General features: G+C 34.8%; 1 protein-coding gene across 7 annotated transcripts in view; it reads right to left on the bottom strand.

The window, feature by feature from the left end:
• DMD (dystrophin) overlaps positions 1-19,611 on the bottom strand; it is a 1,292,219-nt gene that overhangs the window by 661,842 nt on the left and 610,766 nt on the right. For 6 of the 7 annotated variants that reach the window (XM_074604145.1, XM_074604126.1, XM_074604154.1 and 3 more), the window contains 7 exons: positions 19,424-19,603; positions 17,332-17,460; positions 15,576-15,746; positions 11,902-12,024; positions 10,394-10,531; positions 8,347-8,499; positions 7,247-7,429 (listed from right to left, as the gene is read on the bottom strand). In XM_074604145.1, the coding sequence (XP_074460246.1) occupies positions 7,247-7,429; positions 8,347-8,499; positions 10,394-10,531; positions 11,902-12,024; positions 15,576-15,746; positions 17,332-17,460; positions 19,424-19,603 (1,077 nt within the window). Of the gene's footprint in view, positions 1-7,246; positions 7,430-8,346; positions 8,500-10,393; positions 10,532-11,901; positions 12,025-15,575; positions 15,773-17,331; positions 17,461-19,423; positions 19,604-19,611 lie in introns of those variants that run through there. The other variant, XM_074604170.1, reaches the window with a different exon arrangement.

Here is a 19,611-nt window from a genome sequence, read left to right as displayed (position 1 = left end):
CATAGCTATGTTAGAATACAGTCTACTGATGTCTAAATTGACTAACCCATTTTGAAATTGACTGTTGATTTGTGATGCTAACTTTCCAGATATTTATGCAAACTACATAATCTAAACGTACCCTTAAAGTACCACATTAGTGTTGAATGCTAACAGCTTCAAAGAGCAAGGTCCTAAACCTTAAACACTGACACCTTCCAGAAATAATAAAAGGTATTACCTAATTATTTTTGTTCTTTATCTCTTAAAATAACCTTAATCTACATTTATAGAGATGCAATCAAACAGAATAATAATAGGGGTTGTCACTTAGGCTGATTGATACTCCAAGACATAGATTATTTTTTTTTAAAATAACGTGAATGAAACTGCTACCAATACAGCAGTTTTGAAAACTAATTAAATATACATACCTAGATATTCAGCATTTGCACTGTACATATACAAACTTACTTCCTTCTGCAGCTTTATAAGCATACTCAGAGGCATCCATGCAAAAAAAAAAAAAAACAAACCAAAAAAACCCAAACCACGAGTGACACTGACATCCTGAATCGCAGACAGGAGATAAAACATCATCTCTTCAAAAGATACTGTCATTTAGGGCCAGATTACTCTGCAGCAGGTCTTTTCCCGTGTTATTTAATTCAATATTATAGCCAAGAATTTTGACACTGAATTCCTCCCCATCTAATTTATTATGTTAATAAATTATGATATGCTATATCAGATAAAATAAGATGGTAATTAGCTGTCTTTTTTCCCAAGTAGCTAGGTAATTATAAGGAAGAAAATACTATACTAGTAAAATGCTCAGGTTTGTCCAAAGAAAATTGAAAAAAGGAACAACTGGATGCTATGTCACACGTGATTCTTTAACCAAAGGCTGTTGGTCCTGCTTCCATCGCAACCACACAAAGAACGGTAAGAAAAGCCTGTGGTGTGGCTAAGACTACATTCTTACAACCACTTCATATAAAGGCAGCATCCTACATCAGCCTTAGTCCAAGTTGCAGCAGTTTTCATTCCTATGTTATGAGGTGAAGATGTCAAGTTTCACTTCGAAACTAGAGAATGTAATTTAGATTGCTTCACTGAAGTTTATAACAGGTGGTGAAAAATGGCAGAGAAAAACCTTTTCTGTGAAGTTCTGTCATGTGTAAGACAGGATTTTTTAACTTCACTCTATTAAAATGCTATAGCTTTGCAGTGATGATAGTGAATACAGTACAGAATTAATAAGGAGATATGAGAGAAGACTCATATGCTTTAGAAGAACCCAAAATACTGTAGTAAACTGGTCCACTTTTACAAAAGGAGGCTACAGATGATCTTCACTTAAATTACCACAATGCTGTATGCATTCATTTTAGACACAGAGAAGGTAAAGTGCATTTTAAATTGCACGTATAAAACTAGCTCTTCTTCAGTTATATCAAAGACAATATGCATCTCCAGTGTACTTCCCATAGCTTCCATATCTTAAATTAGACATGAAACTAAAGTATTTGAAATACAATTACATTATTTTGAATAGATTTTTCTAATAGCAGTTTCCAGGTTGATGGATGCTAGAAAATAGGTGTAAACATTCAACTGTGATTCTCTTCCCAAAGATTCTCATTCATCCTCATCCCTTTGCAGACCACGGTCAAAAAAAATCCCAGTCTTCAGCTGTGCTGTGTAAAGCTATTTGTTTAAAAAGCTGCCACTGTAAATGTCAGAAAAGTTAAATGGTGTCACAGGATCACCTCTGTCCTGTCCTTAAGAGACCCAAAGCGCATAGGTGAAACAGATTCTAATCCATCACTGTATAGTTTTCTTTGGTCCAATAGGTATTTTCATATTTTGCTTTTCTAATGCTTTTTCTCTCTTTTATTTGTCATCTCTCCCACTCATTGTAGGAATTATTAAGAATTAACTTGCCCCTTCTTCTTGGCAACCATTACTTCCTTATTTACCCCAAGAAATATTTAAGCAAGGATGAGAAAAGAAAACCACTTAATTCCCACGCTGCTGGTTGTGAAACTGTGGAAAACAATGAACAAAACCAACGGCAGCACATTACCACTGCTGTATTCATGTTGCTTAGATGCAGACGGTTAATTAGGACACCAAGTCCTGTGTTTCACTAACTGTGACAGATTTATTTCAGTTGATGTTTGATTTATATAGTAGAAAAGATCTTCATATGTAAACATGTTTTAACAGTTTAAAAAAAAAGTTTACATTCCATTAAATGAACTAAATAGAGCTCCACAGGGAAATATTAACTGAAAACTGCAAGATGCCCAAAAGAATGAACTTAAGCAAACTCTTGAATTTCATACGTAAATTTGATCAGTCCTTAATCTGGTTCCAGAAGTTGATCACAGACTCTCTCACCTGAAGTAATCATCCAGTTAGGAGACAGGTATTTTGAATTTCTGAATGCTTTACAGAATCCTAAACAGAATAATGTATTTTATTTGGAAAAATGAAGCTTATGATATTTAGGTCATAGTACGTACTAAGAGTACTGGTATTTTATTCATGTTGCAGATACCTATTGATCTGCTCAGACTAAATCACTTACCTTATAGAAATAAATACATGTTTTGTATAGCTATTTTCCTTATTCATTTTTACTCAATCCACAGTCTAGCTGGTACGAAAAAGACAGTCTCTCCTGATGTTTATCATTTGATCGATTTTATTATTTTTCCCAGTATGGCCAAAATCCAGGCCCAAATATTGCAGTAGTTAAATAACCATAAATTTCGAGAGAGTGTTTGTGTGTGTTACTAATGAAATTACTGAAATGACTTAGGTAAGCCTATTTTGTTGCTTGTATATACATGAATGGGTACATAATTTGGCAGGTGTTAATAGGTTGCAAGAACAATATTCCTCTTGTCCTAAAAATACTGGCTTACTATTTACAACATGCATAGTTCATCCGAGAGAGGGAAAGAAAAAAAGCACCACATGTGACGGCAGAAAGAATGTTGGATAGCTTGATAAAATATAGTAATAGGACATATGAAATAAGAATTTATAGTGTAGGCTCTACACCTGTGTTCATCCAGAATATGTTTTCTCATGAAAAAGGCCTTCAGTACTACGTAATTTCAGTCAGCTCAATAAAATCTAAATTGAGCCATAAACATGCTCATAGACTGCTGAAATGAAAGCACGGACAAAAAACCTTCTACAAAACAAACATTAACTAAAGCTAATTTAATTAAATGTAATCAATATATCCATAACTGATTTTGATCCTGATTTGAATTAAACTATCTGAATCTAGCTTTTTCTCTGCAACATATAACAATTTTGATCGTCCTGGAACATTGTCATGGACTGTTGCTGATAAATAGTAACTGGAAGATTTAGCTTCAGACTGTGGCAAAGGGGATTTTCAGAAAATAATGTGCAACTGACGAGGCTTAAGCATTTTAGATTCTGCAGAGATAATCGAGAAACAAATGACCCTTGACCTCTCAAATGTTATAATTTTTACTCATTTTTTAAAAAAACCAAACATGTAATTTTAACATGCAAAAATTGCATACTGCTCTAGGATTAAACACTAATGGATTGCTTTTGAAGAGTATCTTAAGCTTCCATGAATTTCAGTGGGATTTAGTGGTTAATCATCATTTTAAAACATGATGGTAAAATATTCCACTCTTTAATTAGTTATTCAGATTTCACAACTGAAGTTACTACTGACGTATTTCAAATGGCAATTTTTAGCAGAAATGAAGTAGAATGCTAAACTTTTCTTAACACAGGAATCAGAAATCTGCCCAACTGGAAACCTGAATTTTCTGCCCACTTTTTATTTTGCCACATATGAATAAAGACACCAGGTGGGAGAAGAAATTTGTAAGATACGTGAACTCAAAAACCTTTTTCCCACTCAGTATCATTTTAGGTTTTGTGCAATTGTACTTATGTATTTGTGTACCATGTTTAATCTGATATTGCAAAAAGCCCACCTTTTCCCCTATAGAATGTCACACATTACTCTCTGACGATTTTCACATAAAGAGGTGACCACTATATCAAATGGAATAATGTCTCAAAATTGGCACTATACAGAACATACAGTGTTTGAGGTAATATAACTACATCATAGCTTATTATCAAAATTGGTGACAGAAAAATCCTTTTTATGTATATATACACACCCGTATATATTTGTCAATTAGTTGCTGGATATTTACTGCTACGTTTTTGTGAAACAATCAGAATTTTATGAGAATCTACCACAGAATCATAGAATAGTTTGACCTTTAAAAGTCATCTAGTCCAACCTCCCCTGCAATGAGCAGGGACATCTTCAACTAGATCAGGCTGCTCAGAGCCCCATCCAATCTGACCTTGAATGTCTCCAGGGATGGGGCACCACCATCCCTCTGGGCAACTTGTTCTAGTGTTTCACCACCCTCACTGCAAAAAATTTCTTCCTTATATGTAGTCTGAATCTACCCTCTTTGAGTTTAAAACCATTACCCCTTGTCCTATCGCAACAGGCCCTGAAAAAATGTTTGTCTCCATCTTTCTTATAAGCCCCCTTATAGTACTGAAAGGCCGTAATAAGGTCTCCCTGGAACCTCCTCTTCTCCAGGCTGAACAACCCCAATTCTGAGGGGGCTACCATGCAGAGACAATCCATTCTTATGTGGTTATGGTTCCTATATCCTTCTGATGGGTCTTTCCAACAAACATTGGGGAAAAGTAAAATCCAAGGGAGCGTGATCATTCTAAATTCACACTTTGATATCAAAAATACATTAGCTCCAACAAAGGTAAGAAATGCAAATCTGTCATTAAGTCACATAATTAAAGGTCTTCTTCAATGCGGTCTTGCTATGTTTATTCAACGAATCATAAAGAATGGCAAGATATACAGTACAACTAAATCCTCATTGTTTTATAATAACAACTTTCAATTGTCAAATAAGTCTGTTATTGAATACATCATCAATTATAAATAAAAAAATGCAGTAGTTTTCTATTTCTTTTGCTTCAAAAATAAATTCATTTATGTATTTTTATTGTATGTTTTTATTCAGTTGATGGTGAACACAGAAAATCTCTGTGAACGTTATTTTTGCTGGTATATGCATGTTTTCAAGTGAATAGCTTGAATTTTCATTTTTCTTTTGTATTTTCAAGTCTTGCATAAACAATTAATTAATCCTCACAACATCCCTGTGAGGTAGGTACTTAGGCTGTATTAAAAAAAAAAAAGTACTCAAGCGAAATTCACTTTCTTTCACTGATTCAGCAAAATCAAAACAGTAACAAGGCAGTTGTACTTCTCACTCTGATTTGAGCCATGAAATATACCGCCTCTCACCAGTTTCAGTAGCTTCTGTAAAAATTCTAAAATAGTTCATATGAGTATCACGTTGGTCATTGTCAACAGAGCAAGATATTCTTCATAAGAAATGAGAAAGATAGAGTAATTATCCTGTACACATGTAAATTTCATTGGATAATGATCTCATACCTCAGATAAATACCAACAAGTAGCCTTCCTGCATGAAATATTAGAGAATATTTAAAAATTTAACCATTACAAGGGTAGAAATATATTATATAAATATTTTAACAATAAAAAGGCATGTAATGGTTACATGGCTTTAAAAAGTTGATGACTATCCCTTTGACCAATTCAAAAGCACATGTGCCGATGTATCTACTTTACATATTTTAAAGAAAAATATATTAATATATAGCTTTATTGATTTGCTAGTAAAATTTTATAATGGATCTACTCATCCTCTGTCATGGTAGGTGGTGGGTGAAATAAAAAAAACACATCGACAGCAGAATTTTTATATCAGTTGCATGCACATTCTTACTTCTTACTTGCTTATCAAAGGAACAAATATATGAATTATAAAAAAAAGACTCATTTACAAGACAAAGTGAAGCCTGCTCTAGCTCCATGCCAATATAAACGATTTGCAACTGATTACATCCATCAAGTTTAATGTAAACCAGAATAATCTGAAAAGAGTAATCAGCTGGAGCAAGGTTTAATAACATACAAATCAAAGTTAATGTTTCTCTGATTGTTTCCATTAACTGAATAGCTATCCCAATTATTATTTTATACATACATTATGTAACTTAATAGTAGAAAAATTAAAAATACACAATACGCTCAATACATTAAACAGAGGACTGTATTGACCAAAAGGTTATACACTATTGCTGATTTTTGGAACTTTTTTTTTTCCTCCTTTAAAACATAGTCGACCATATATCAATTGGAAATATCAATTCATGTTTTTAAACTTTCATTACCCTCTCAGTATGTCCCCTCTGCAATCTAGGTGCATTTAAAAGTAAATAAATCAAATTATATTTTGTTTACACACCCCTTTACCACTAGCACTTTTAAGATTACAGAAGAGCACACAGTGCAACAACTTCCTTGAGAGCAAATCTTTCTTTCTTCATATAAAATCAAAAGCCTAGAAGACAACGAGCAGAGTAGTAGCAATGGCAAGGAAAAAATGCCATGTAAGTGCAAGAGCAATCTCTGGTAAATGGGTAACACCCAGTAAGTATTTTGATCATAAACCTGGAGTAGTGACAGCTTATTTCCCTTTTATTTATCCAGTTATTGCAGCATGTATAAACCAGTAAGAAAAATTATATTTTATATACAACTAAACAACTCAGAAGACACAAAGTCGGTTCATAAAATTATGTTTTCATCCTGTCAAATTCAAATTTACACTTTCTTGCAAAAACTCCTTTGAGAATTCAAGCATTTGAAGAAGAGGGCATGTACATACAGTGTCATAAGAATTTTTTAAATCTCTTCCTAAGGTGGGCATAGGATGTCATGGACAAATAAAAAAACAATTAAAATTGGCGTGGGATGGGTAGTTTGAGAAAGACAATTCTTCTGTTGTACACATTCACTGAACAAAATAGAGGCATGGCAAACGTGTTTTTAAACTGGAAAATGTTATGGAAAAATAATGAGGCAACAGAAATAAACATGAATTTTTCATTGCTGAGTTTTTTGAAACTGGCTGATTTAACTTAAGGGCAATTTGAAGACCAAAGCAGAGAACTACTGTATTAAAACATATAGATTCCCCCACTTGCAGACAATAGGGTTTTTTCTTATTAATATCTGAAGAGTTGACACTGACCCTGAAGCTCTCATTGTTAGTAGGATGCTGTTAGTAGTAGCAGTTGCAAACATATGGGTTTGCCAGTAACAACTCACAATTTGTGCATAGTTGAGTCTTCGAAACTGAGCAAATTTGCTCTCAAAATCTCGCCAGCGCTTGCTGAGCTGTATCAGGGTTGGCTCCACTGCTTTTGCAGCCCCATCCTTAGACAGGCGTTCAGCCTGCCTGTGCACCGCATTCAGATCTTCCTTCTTCTTCTCCAATTCTCCATCAATCTCCTAGTGAGCAAAACCAATACAGGGCCCAGGACAGTTAGCTAACTAGATCAACCAACTTAAAATTAGCAAAATACTTCTGTCAGAAATTTCATTTCCATTTTATTGTTACAATTAAAATGTACAGGTTTTCACGTCTTATTTTACGTTTAAACAGAACAAAAGTAACTGAAATTGAAGAACCTTCTTGGAGATTGGCTGTACTGATACTAACAGCCAGCACACACTTAGCAAAGGCCAAGAGTTTCCATTTCCAGATCCTTGCTAGTACTCTGGGATGGGCAATTGGAGAAATTCTTTTCTCAATAAGGGTCCGCATATTCAGGAAAAATAGTGTTCAGACAGCTTACAAATATATTATTTGACTCTCTAATATATTACTTAACTCCTATTTTACTCTGTGGGAAACTCAACAGAGAATGAAGCAAAGAAAGGCGATGCAAAACAAACTAGGAAAACCTTTGACAGTATGTAAATAAATCTATAGAGTTTGACAGTGACACATGAATATGTTCTGATGAAAATGAATGTGCTAACATGAGATAGAGGTCATCCATATATCGGTAAGTCATTTGTTCATCTGGAACAAAGATACATAAAATCAATTACAATTTTTACTAGAAAACATTTGATGCTTCTTAATACATTGCACACTCTCCGTATTATCAACAATAAAAAATTACTTAGTGTGTTTAGTGTGTTATTAACATTCTGTATTACAAACAAATACAAGATATAGTACAACAAAGAAATGTCAGTTTGAACACAGATGATTAGATTTTGGTTTACTATAAATAGAAATAAAGAACTGAACTGATAACTTTCTCTATCTATTGGAATATTTGTTGCATTTGCTCTCTGTTAAGTTGATAAACTATCACTCAAAACGATCTACCATTGCCATCCCAAAACAACATTACCTTTAGCTTCTGCTCATCTTTCTGGTCTGGTAGACTGGCTAACTTTTTCTCAATGTCATCCAGCCATGTCATTAGGTCATCAGCCTGCCTCTTGTACTGATACCATTGATGAGAAATCTCTAAAGCCTTTTTTCTTCTTTGAGATCTCAAGTCCTGTTCACAGTGCAGACATTATTAGAATATGAATTAAAGGCTTATAAAATACGAATTGGCACGTGTGCACACTGAAGGGGGAAAAGAGTGCACAAGGCCACTATTTTTTTAATTAAATGTTGATATTTAAATCAAGTATATAAATATCTCAACACAGCATATTTTCTTCAGTTTAACAACATATAAGTAACTGAACACAACATATTTTCATCAGTTTAACAGATTATTTTTTCTTTTAAAGGAGGTTGCCTAATTCAGGGTTGCTCGCATGTTGAATAAACCACCGAGACAGTCACCGATATTCAGAGAAGTTAAGACTCTTACATAAACGCCAATATTTTATATAAAATGCTTCTGCTCAGAATACTTACTGGACAGATGGAAACACAGCCCACTTAGAATCTAGCCATAAGTGGGCCTCCTGTGTTTTGTGGTCTCCTGTGAAATTCTAGCCTGCATACAAACTCTGTAGCTATTCAAGAGAAAATCATTTCAATGCAGAAATGTATGCAAAGACAGGTTTCCTTTTTCTAAATTAAATACCATTTACATAACAAATGTCTTGTGTTTATGACTCAACTTCATAAAAGTGTTAAAACTTCTCTTTAGCAGCAAGGTAAAAAAATGTTTCTTTTTCATGGAAATATTATTAAATATACTCCATTTGCATTTTCCTTAACTACTTAACTTCGCTCATTCAAAATTCATAAAATATTTTCATTACTATAACTTCTTATTAAGAAGTAAATTAAAAAATTAGTGGTACATTTCATACAAAAATACTGAGATGAATTTGCCTCAACCATTCTTGAATTTTATTTGACAAGGCTGAATGCCTTAACTGAGTCACACAAAGGAAAATCAATCACTCTATTCCATAAAAACAGCCAGTAAGGATCTGGTCAATACCATAGTTCTAGAAATACCGTTCTTATTTCTACTCCATAAAAATTACGAATTACTTCCATTTAACTTGGAACAGTCAAAGACAAACCTAATAGATTTCAAGTTTCTTTTAAATGTGGACAAAATAATAGTATATTCCAGCTAGTCTTTTACTGAATTCAAACAGATCTGCGAAACTGTAGAAGTTAGAATGAAATCCACAGGAAAGGAAAGATGCAGCTTAAAAATAAGTAATAATAAAATGTAACCATGCCATGTATCCCAAGCCAAGAACAACTTAATAAAAATTTTCAAAAGAAAGAAAGATTCTGCTTGCCAATAAGATGAAAATTTTTTCCTCTTTTATTTTTTCCTGGAAAGGCGACACTCCCAATTACAACTATTAGCTTGTCCTAATAGGTCTCACTGTGGATGTTTGTAGGAACGGTATCATACCGTAATACCTCCAGGAGGGTGGTAACACAGAATTTTGATATGTGATTTTGGTTTTTAACCTCTTAGCTGCTAGGTCTATTGGTATTACCACCTACCCTATTATAAAGATGCTGGAGCCACTGTTCCCACTAAAGAACACAGCATGTAAATCTTTTACTATAGAATAAAACACCTTATTCATTGCCAGAGTACGTTATACAGTTGAAAATGTAGGTTTGTGAGAACTGATTCTAAGGTCTCAACCGCTGTTGGAGAAACATAAAATGTTCATAATGTGTTAAAAAAGGAATTATTATCAAAGAAATTATTGTTGTCCAACTGGCAATCGCATGATTGTAACACTGAGGACAAAACAGTACTTTTTAAGCTGGAGATTTGAAATGTCTTATCCAAGACATTAAGAGAAGTAAAAAAGAAAATACACGTTTATAGCCAAATAGTTTTAAATTACTCATCCCTAAATAGTAATGAAGATTCATTTAAGAGAACAATGCCCTGAAATGAAGAAAAAAATGGTTTTAGTAGCATGTGCTTATAATTGTAGCTCCTATACCTTGAGAGCATTATGTTTAGTCTGCAACAGCTGTTGTTTTATCTTTATTTCCTCCCGTTTTCTTTCATCTGTGATTCTCTTTTGAAGCGTGTCGCCCCTTTGCAGCAATTCTTCCACTGTGCTCTCATCATCTTCACTCTGATTTAAAAAACAACAACAACAACAAGTATAATGGGCATTTTAATCTAATTATTACTTAAGTGCTACGAGATACAGACATGTAAAACTACACTTCCTCTGCCAAGGTAATCACCTAACAGCTACTTGCAGTTCTATACTGAAGACCAAATAACTTTTACTTGCTTTCTACAACACATGTAGACACTTGATGGGTAAAAGTAAAAAAGCACTTCAAAACCTACAGATCTTTGATATTAGATTTTACGCAGCATCCAAGATAACAGGATGAAAATATTAAAGGTGAAATATATATATTTCACTTGAAAACAAAAAGAATAGATATACCTAAAATCATTGTCGGTAGTCACTTAAACTGACAGTATACTAGGAGGCCATGTAATTCCTGACCATTTCACATATCATCACAATGCAAAACAGCTATTCTGGCAGGGAAAAATGGTACCACAAAACACTTTTCGCATAGTAGTTAAATCCATGCCACAGCTTCTGGGAGTGTATCTCTTGAACCACACTAAACATTTTATGTAAAGAAAGGGAACAAAATATTCTCAAGTAATGAAAACTGCCCTGTCAAACTTGATTCACTTAGAATTTACCACTGCAGTACATACTGCCTTAAATTTTACTTTTCTTGCATTAAAAAAAAAAAAAAGAAAAGAAAAGAAAAAAGTCCTGTAAAAATTCCTTTCAGCATTTGTATAAAATAGTCATCTTTGAAGAATTCCTTAACAGGAAAAGAACACTGAGTTTTTATGTTGCTTGTAAAGAAATATATAGCACAGCAGTATTGTAATTCTCTCTCTTTTTTTTTTTCCCCCCTAATAGGCATATATGGTTTTACTACTTGTGAAGAGCAAACGTGAGTAATAAAGCTTACCACAGCCACAAAACTACTTACAATAAATGGTATAATCATAACGGTTAAGAACTAACTGGCAAGTGGCATTTCTTTCAGCGGTGATTGCCTAGCATTTGTTTTTATTGAATGTCGTCTTTTACTATATTGCCCATTTAGATATATCATTCTGTGTCTTCTTGGTCTTTATAGTGCTACAGAGATTTTAATATTAATTCCCACTTCTGTAATATTGCTGGTACTCACATAGAACCTGTAAATAATATTCCTGTTTCGCTTAGTGTTTTCACAAGGGTCAAAAAATATTTTTCTTATAAACTAACAATTAACTTATCGCTAAAAGTTTTAGTTAATGCTAACTTGGGACTTTTAATTTTATACTATATTAGCACAGTAAAATTTTGTCCAATTCATACCTAAAGATCCTATCTCAAATATCAAAGTTTCTAGTTTTCACTCAGGTTTTTTTATCTCCCTGCCTACTTCACTCAGCCTTCCATTTCATACATACCATATCTTTATTGAAGTCCTCCTCTTTCAGATTCACCCCCTGCTGAATTTCAACCTCCAGTGGTTCAAGTATTTTTTGTATATCAAAGTCAAATTGCTCCATTTCCTTCAAAGGAATGAAGGGCTAAAATGGCAGAAATACAAAGATTATTTATTTAAATCACACACTTAATAGTTTTATCAGAAACATAAAAAGAGACATCTGTTCTACTCCCTATTGCTAAAACAATGGTAGACTTTCCATCATCTGGAAAAATATCTACACCATACAACTCAAAGTACCCAAAGATACAAGTAAAGATAGGTATTTAACGATACTGTAAAATTTCCATATAAGAAAACATAAGGATTCTACAGTGAGTGAAATTTTTTTTAAAAAACCCATGATGTTCTTACATTTGTGTGTGAGAACAGGCTCAGCTAAACAGTGTAAAATAATGATTTGTCTAAAAAATTAAACATTGACACTACTTGGTTAAATCTGGTTTGTCAGAAATTACACAGGAACAAGCAATCCATTCAGATGAAAAACCGCCTACTACTTCCAATTGAGAAAAATTTCATGATAATTTGTTTCAGTATTTTGAAATCATTTGTCTCTCACAAAGAACAGCAAAACTGCCAGGTCAACTATGCAAAACAAAAGACAGCTAATCTTTATGTAAAATATTCCTCTGACAATATTTTGTAGCATATTAAAAAAAGCAACAACGCTTGGCTAAAAGAGCTTGTGTTTCAAAAATGCCTCAACAAAAAATGCAGGACCAAAAATCCCTCAACCAAACAAAATAGCCACAATTCCTCCAAAATGAATCACAGTATAATTATGGTGCTTTAACTTAGCGTTCGGTTTTAATCTCTAAAAGAAGTGCCACACATTAACAACAATACACCGCCCTTTATCTACCTGATACCTGAGCGTCTCTGGATAGTTTAATGTACCATATGCAGTATATTTATTAAGTGCATTTCAAAGGATCAACAGAAAAAGCTTTCTTCCTTCAAAGCTTTAAATGCAAGAACAAACAACAAATTCTTGATGATTCTTGCATAAAACTTAGATTTAAAGGTAATTCATGCTTTATGGACATGCAACTGTCTTCTTGCTAAAGACATAAGCACATTATATTCTAATCAATCAATCAATCCAACTGGTATTTATTATAAAGCAAAAGTTTGTAGTGAAGATGGTAACAATCAAAGTTAATCAGTTAAAACAAGAGAGACTGGACACCGACTGCAATCTGTTCTCAGCTGTTACTCAGATGACCTGGGAGAATTAGGATAAAAATGCCTTAATTGTATCTGGTTGATTGTTTAATGAAAAAGACATTGCGCAGTTATGAATATTAGTGGAAATATAATAATGTATGATATTTATAGAGAATAACACTGTGCTCTCAAATTTTCATCAAGAAGCTCAGTGAGCACTCAAACTGAGGTAGAAATAATAGCAAACTACACAGTAATTTCTTCTTAAATACTCTGAAGGATGTCTTCAAAAGTACTTAAATCTCACTAAATGACAAATCAACTAATAAAACTGGAACATAAATTTACTAATCTCTGACAAATGCTAAAAACAAAAAGAAAAATGGAACAAAAATACTAAACGAAATTCCAATAATTGAACGAGGTTCAAAGACCAATTGAAAACATTAAATCTCATTTTAGCACGCTACAGTCATTTTGTTAATTCAGGGCACAACAATTATATACTACAATTTACTGACTTCACAGGTCATTTCTTATTTACTGTTGGACTGACAATTGTTAGTGTTTGAAAAAAATATAGCTAATTTGAAAACAGATGAGAATTGATTGAAATAGATTATGAGAGCTTACTATCCTCTTGAATTGATTTTTAAATCTATTATTCACCGAGTGAATAATTTTACCTAAGTATGAAAAAAACCCAAACCACTTAGGAAGCATGATATCACCCCATAAGAATAATAATTTTTCAGCTCATGAAGCTGAAATCATGACTAAGGGAAGTGCACCCACCTACATTATACAGGTGGACAAAACGAGGGACCCAGCAATTTCGTCCTTTATCCAAATGCATACAGCAAGTGAGCAGAACCAACAGGAATTCAGAAAAGCTTCTGCCTCTCTATCTTATGCAATACCTATTACCATAGATAACCTTTGTGAATCATACCCTAGCTGTCCAATCCACAAGGTCCTGGAAAATGTCCCTAAATTCTAATTTACTGTTAAAATTATATGTTGTAGTAATTCCTCTCATCTTGCTAGGTACACAGTGTATAACGCTTAGTGCGGTGCTGCCATTCCAGCTCATCTTGCCTATACAATCATAAATGGGAGAACACCTGAGAGAGAACATTGCCAGGTGAAAGACATTGCAGGCCCTGTCCTGAAGACACTTCATTTTGTTAAACTTCATTTACCCCTTCTTTGAGTGAGCCCGCAACATGCAATGCAAATAGTTAAGCCCTGATAAACCATCTACGGGCAAGTCCCATTATTCCCGAAGACAAGAAATGATTTCATACAACCCTATCTAAGTTTGCATCAGCCCTGTATGCTTACAGTGTTGTGGAAGTGCAAGGTAAAACTGAGAAGGAAATCCAGACTGCACATAGCAGATGTTCACAATAAAAATGTCACCCAGCACAGTTGTTTGGGCTTTGTGCCAAGATGTTCTCCATCTGCAGTTTGTACTTCTGTAAGAAGTAAGTGAGGAGCGCCACACTGGAATGGCTGAAGTACTACTGATGGCCAATGGGAAAAAAAAGATGACCTTTATGCATAGGACATATTCTTTCCTGTTCTAGAAATTAAACCTGAATAAGCTCAAATATCCACACAGAATGTGCTGGTTACACAGGGTATTGAGCCCTGCATAAACCCCAAACAACTCAGGAAAACCATGTCTCTTTGCTTATGCTTTTTGCAAAGCTTATTTCCTGCTCTGCTACTGATCCTTTATGCATTCATTTCCAGTGCTATTTCACTAGCCAGCAAAAAGGTTAAGAACAAGATCCATGCATTCCCATTATCCTATATACCAACCTGCTTGGCTGCCTGCTTTAATCTGCTGAATAGCTCTCCGCAATAAAGGCAGCAAATACAATGGAGAAAGGAAGTGGCTTACGTCCTCCAGCATTTCAATTCAGAAGTCACAACTAAAAATTTCCTAATCCATATTGAATTCAGGTTCAGTAGTCAAACTAGTTGTACAGATGAGTAGCTGAAGTATAATTGATACAATCTCTGTGTATGTTTATACGTATATCTATCTATCTCACCTTGGTGAGTCACAGCCTCGTAGGAAAAGACTGAGTGCACTGAATGAAAAATTAGCCCCCAAAAGCCAATCTATATATATAAAAAAAAAAAGGCTACTCCTACTTTGGGAAGACTAAGAATCTTACTGATTCCTAGATGTTGCTCATTCTTTATAAGTTAATGAAGTAATCATTGTTAGGTTCACATAAAGTCAGAGAATACTTCCAATTGTGAAACGTCGATAAATGACCTTAATGCCAAAATCCACATTTAAAAACCCCATATATTCTTCGGATCTACACTTTTTTCCTTTAAAAGCTTAGTTTTTGGGGAAACTGTAGCCTGCTATGTAGCTGTAATCATGCACCTTATATAAATACCGTTTTGTATGCATCTCCACATGGAAGCAAGTCCTCCTACCTTTCCACTCTTAATTCTTTGCGATATAGCTGCAAATCGCTGGTTGAGCTCTGACAGTTTAGGCTCTACTACTTTCCTGCAGTGATCTCCACGGTTTGTCATCAAGTCTACCGCCCGGTCACGCACAGAGTCCACCTTTGGATGCATATCATTCAGCTCAGCCTTTAAGCGCTACAGTCCGTGAGCAAGAGACAGGGCTTGAAGTTAGTAATAAATGCAAAGAGAGAGAAAGAGAGAGAGAGAGAGAGAGTGTGCAAAGGAATAGGGAGCAAAACCACAAAGCAAATTCAGATAATTATGCATGAGTGTGTAAATCCAGTAGAAGTACATTAGATAACATTCCATCATCCCTCAAATTTATAGTAGGAATGTATCTACGTGTCTGTTTTAATATCTCCTAGAGGAAATTAATGGTGAACGTTATTTCTAGACAGGTTCTTATCCGCAATAATACAACCTTCAGCATATTTCAGGACACACGAAATTATTTTATGTTTCTAAAGCAAAGAAGAGCTGCTAATTCATGTGTTACGGAACTGGATGTATAGCTGTTGCTTTCATTACTGTTCATGCCTGTAGTTGAGGCGGAGAAAAATGACCGGATGAAAACCAGTGGGAATTTTTTCTATAAATCTACCACAAATTACAAAAAGTTGAGGGCAAATACCTCCTTCCTCTGCAACAGTAATCTTAACAGTAGATCCCAGTATGGGTAGAGGGCGAAAAAGATAGCCAGGCATTCAGGAATCATAAACACAGTTGGGCATTCAGAATTACATTTCACTGTCTGTATGAAATGCCTTTGTGCAATACAAATATATATACCTGTATTGACGGCAAAGAAAATTGTACTTTGTACCTGATGATGGCAAGATTGCTCTTTCAACTACAAAAGTCTGTCCTGCAATCCTGCTGAGATCAATGAGGCATTGATGTATGCTCTGCCTTGGAATTTGTAAGGTTTTTCTTCAGTAAATGGTATCATTATGTTAGCGTCAGCAATACAATTCTGATTTTGATTTGCTAACTGTTCTTCAGATAGTATGTTCTGACCATAAAGTTCAGTACAAAGTAAAACTTCACACCGATTTCAGAAGAAAAAAAATAATCCGTATAGATAATAATTTGAAGTTGTTTAATCTTAACAAAGAAGGTATTTTAAATGAGATATTTCAAAAATTCAAAATCCACATCTATCCTGAAAGTTAATTTTTCATCAGTTGGTCAAATGATGCAATAAAACTTTCTGATCAGTACACTAACCCGTTATTATACAGCTAGTTCACCATATAATATTCTTGTCTCTGGTGTTCATCTGGCATCAACGCAAAGAGTGTTCATAGAAATAAAACAATCATATGACAGAGATAAGAAATGCAGATACCATAGATATCAGAAAAGTATCACAGAAAATCAGAAAAGCAATTAAAAATGAAGAACACAGAAAAAAAGGATTTTATTCAATCAGATGTGTTTAAAGAGTATTTTCCAGCAAACACAGGATTAATAAGCTGCTGTTCTACTCAGCAGGAATTCCCAAAGACTTATAATAACATATCTGGTTTTATTTCTGCAAGGGTGTAACTTCTGTAATGCAGTACAAATTTATTAAGTAATCTACAAGCTGCCAGAGGGCAGCTTTATCACAGAAAAAAAGGATGTTAATCAATTTGTGATACCTTTCCAAATATGCTAGTTTTGACACAGTCCTTTTTAGAATAAAGTTAATGCTTTCCAGAAAATTGCATTTTTTTACCTTAAGAATTTCCTCTTTTTGCTGGGGCTTTTGTTTATCAGATTCATCCAACAGTATTTCAGCACGATACATCCAAGTTGTGACATTAGCTACATTCTGATCAAAAGCATCCATTTGCTTTTGATATTCCTGTATGTGGAAAAGGTAAATACTGCATACAAAAAAAGTAATGAGAACTGAAATAATAGCCGTAATTACGCCAACTGTGGCAAACATGCATACAGTATGAAGCTAAACTTGTTTATTTTACACAGTAACTGCTTGTTTTGTGAAGGACAGAATCTGTTGTTTGTTGGCTCTCACTTTATATGTTAAGTTTCTTTAAAAAGACATTCTAGGAGAGAGAGAGAAGCTTCCAAAGTGACAGGCAGGAGGGTGATGAAGTCACAGCAAGACGCAAGTGTCTGCAGCTTGGCCAGACTACTGAGAGGAACAGGAAGCTGACAGACAGACCTACTGGAGGTGGAAAGAAGAGTTTCCTGTGAACCAGGTCCAGAACTCATTTTAGAAAGCCACTAAGTTGATTGAAACTCAGATAGTAAGAAGGATGCACAACCAAGAACAGGAGCTTTGTATATCAAACTCTTATTTACACCTCATCTAATGTCTCTGCTGTGAGACTCTGCTTTTTAGAAAAGCTATTCCAGTTGATACTCTGATAAATCTTTTTTTCTCTCCTTAATTTAAAAATATTTTGTCTTTTTTGGTGAGCTCACTAGAACGAGGCCTATGCATATCCAAACAATACATACCCGTACCACACACCAGAGATCAAGGATTTTACTAGTCCTTTTGGCCCGCACACATACGTACCTTTATTTTACACTGTTCTAAAATCAGTAAAAGACCAACTCCCTCTCTTATACCTTTTAATCACGGGTTCCAGTAAATACTAACAAAAGAATCCAAAGCCAAGAAAGAAAGTAGAGGAATACATAACTATACCAGTCTACAAACTCCATTATAATCAGTTCCACAATGAAGCTGAGCACCTACATCACACTGAATGAAATGCTTGAGTTTTCCAGGCAGAATAGACACAACTAAATGCTTTCACTTGTATACTACATACAGCTGAAGAAGCCCTGTATTGATGCTGTATATCCGTCACAGAAGTACTTGTAATGTAGCCACACAGACTCCAGTGGAGCTGTAACAAGTCATGATAAAGGCGAACACAACCTTGAGAATCACTTTAGTTTTTCTAGGTTGAAACTGCATTCCCATGCTCTCAGCAACAGAAACAGCATACAAGATTTCCCAAAGTGTTCTGGCAGGCCAATGGTTAAGACTATTCTGTGTTTAAGGGTTCAAGCTGTCATCTCTTCATGGCAGAATGAATTTTAAGGGAGAATGTAGTTACGTGACTATCAGCAGTTTGAAGCAGCTGGGGCTGAGGCTCCTGAATCTGTATTAAATATGTATTAGGGATTTTACTTTTGACTAGGCTTAATCTGGTCCCCTTAAGTAATTGTCCCCACCAAAACATGCACTATAAAACTATCCAAAGGAGGGTCACGCAGTTCTGAAAGACCATAGTCCATGAGCACATTAGGTGTGCACCTGGAGCAGAGCTGATTTAGTTGTCTCCAAGATGAATCTAGTTCACACACGCCAAAACTACCCTGAGGACCAAACCAACATGCAAGTAGAGACTTACTTCCCAACTGTAGTATTCCAAACAGAAGAGCTAATGTAGCCAAAGCAGCTGAGGTTGTTGTTGTTAATATAAGATTTACTCCACTTAGCTGACTATTTCTGTCACTTGATTCATATTCAATAAGTCTAGGTCCATGGGGAGAAACTGCATTTCATTCATTAGAAAAAAAAAAACCCAAAACAGTGCAGGAACTACTGAGGCAGACAAGAATGGGAAGCAGCAACAATGAAGACTCTACAGAACCATCGCTCTGTAAGCACTCAGATTCTTAAAATATACATGACGTACTGAACAAAAAACAATCTGATTGTCTCTGTACTTTTGTATTCAATAAGCATAGTCCAGGCCACCAGAAGAAGCACTCCTATAAGGCTGAGCACCTAGGACTAGGCACCAACATTTCCTCTATGTGTACAAATGCATTTTCCTTACCAGTAACAGATTGAACCATTCCTCAGCGCGTGAAGTTACTGCTTTCCAATTACTGTTCAGGAGGCTGAGTTTATCATCCACTAGACTTTCTTTTCCTTTCAGGACTGTCTTCAAATTCTCTCCTAAATCACTGATGCTCTTAAGATGGACCTGGCGTTTCTCAATCTCCTTCCGTGTTGCCTACATGA

This window comes from Larus michahellis, chromosome 1 (genome assembly GCF_964199755.1).
Source record: "Larus michahellis chromosome 1, bLarMic1.1, whole genome shotgun sequence".
Classification (NCBI taxonomy): domain Eukaryota; kingdom Metazoa; phylum Chordata; class Aves; order Charadriiformes; family Laridae; genus Larus; species Larus michahellis.
The sequence above is the reverse complement of the archived record's forward strand: the minus strand, read 5'-3'. Positions and strand labels throughout refer to the sequence as shown.